The 1,546-nt window shown below is 42.2% G+C and overlaps 1 protein-coding gene across 1 annotated transcript; it reads right to left on the bottom strand.

The window, feature by feature from the left end:
* Positions 1–317: 317 nt before the first annotated feature.
* LOC110914523 (uncharacterized mitochondrial protein AtMg00310-like) lies at positions 318–1,127 on the bottom strand. Its single transcript, XM_022159313.1, has one exon. It carries the CDS (start codon positions 1,125–1,127, stop codon positions 318–320), a length of 810 nt encoding a protein of 269 aa, XP_022015005.1.
* Positions 1,128–1,546: the final 419 nt, after the last annotated feature.

The raw sequence follows: 1,546 nt of genomic DNA, 5'->3' as shown, positions 1-1,546 counted from the left end.
TCGTAGCAAAGAAGGCAGCACATCATGTTCATATTTTTCCTCCTGGACAGATCCCACTGGAGAATAATGTCTTGAGTCAAAAGTTTACGACGCATGATCAACCACATTAAGAACGCATGTCTGGGAATGCATTGGGCAAACCACACAATATTCACCCAGTCTATATCTTGTTCCCTAGATCGACACGAGTGCCAAGCTGTAGAGGACGAGAACTCTTTCATATCATCACCATCTTTCCAGCATAACCTGTCAATACTATTCGGTTGGAGCTGAATGGTATCCAGCTGATTCAAAAAAGGGAACCGATTCCTCCACTCTTACGGCCAAGCCCAAGAACCGTGTAAGTGAACATCTGCAACTTTAGCATTTAGCATGAAACCTGCATTTGTAATCACCCGAGGCGAAATGTAATTAGCGAGAGGCCCAATTTGACTCCAAGAATCGTACCAGGCCGATGTGTTTCTCCCATCCCCCAAGTCTGACCAAATATGATTTCTTAAGAAAGGCCTGATTTGAAGAAGCTTCCTCCATGACCAGCTACAATTCGTCACAATTTTACACGTCCAGAAATTGCACTGCTTTAAGCGATAAGAGTAAATCCAGGCCACCCATAATGAATCTTTCTTATTCAGAATGCTCCAAGCATGAGACGCCATAAGAGCCTTGTTGACATCTCCCACTCTACGAATACCAAGGCCACCTTCATATTTTGGGACACAAATAGCATTCCAAGCAACTTTAGCTTTCCCTCTATGAAACGAAGCTTCTTGAGACCATAAGAAATTTCGCATTTTAGCCTCCAACTCTTTAATGATACTAGCTGGCAGTATAAACACGGAGGACCAATACACGTGGAGAGCCGACAAAACAGAAATAATAAGTTGTAATCTACCCGCGAAGGAGAGCAGTTTGTTTTTCCAGTTACCAATGCGCTTCTCCATCCTTTCAACCAAAACATTACAATCTTTCGCTAGGAGTCTAGTCGATATTAGGGGAACCCCTAAATATCTAACCGGCAAAAGACCCGCTTCAAACGGCATGACATTCAAGATAGCCTCTCTGACATGATCAGAAACATTACAGAAAAAAGCAGTGCTCTTCTGGATACTAGGGACCAATCCCGACATGTTTGTAAAAAGCGTGAGCGAATCCATAATAAAAGAAGCCGATTGAACATCTCCACGAGCAAACAGAAATAAATCATCTGCAAAACAGAGGTTAATAATACGCTACTTTTCACATTTGTTATGGAATTTAAACGAAGAATCCACCCGAGAAGCATGCTGCAGAATGCAGGTTAGAATTTCCATGACAAGAGTGAAAAGATACGGAGATAACGGATCTCCTTGCCTCAATCCACGTCTACCCTTGAAGTAACCATGCACTTCCCCATTAACACAGAGAGAGTAAGCTGGTGTAGAAACACATGTCATAATCCAGTTTACAAACTTCGAATGGAAACCAAAACCAACGAGCACATCCTTGAGAAAACTTCAATGAACTGTGTCATAGGCTTTTTGAATATCAACTTTAAATGCACACCGGG

The sequence above is a fragment of the Helianthus annuus genome, chromosome 15 (genome assembly GCF_002127325.2).
Source record: "Helianthus annuus cultivar XRQ/B chromosome 15, HanXRQr2.0-SUNRISE, whole genome shotgun sequence".
Lineage (NCBI taxonomy): Eukaryota > Viridiplantae > Streptophyta > Magnoliopsida > Asterales > Asteraceae > Helianthus > Helianthus annuus.
This window is presented reverse-complemented; position numbering and strand designations above follow the sequence as displayed.

Bases quoted from the DNA above. Each gene is read 5' to 3' on its own strand.
- LOC110914523 (XM_022159313.1), bottom strand. From the start codon at position 1,127: ATGTCGGGATTGGTCCCTAGTATCCAGAAGAGCACTGCTTTTTTCTGT.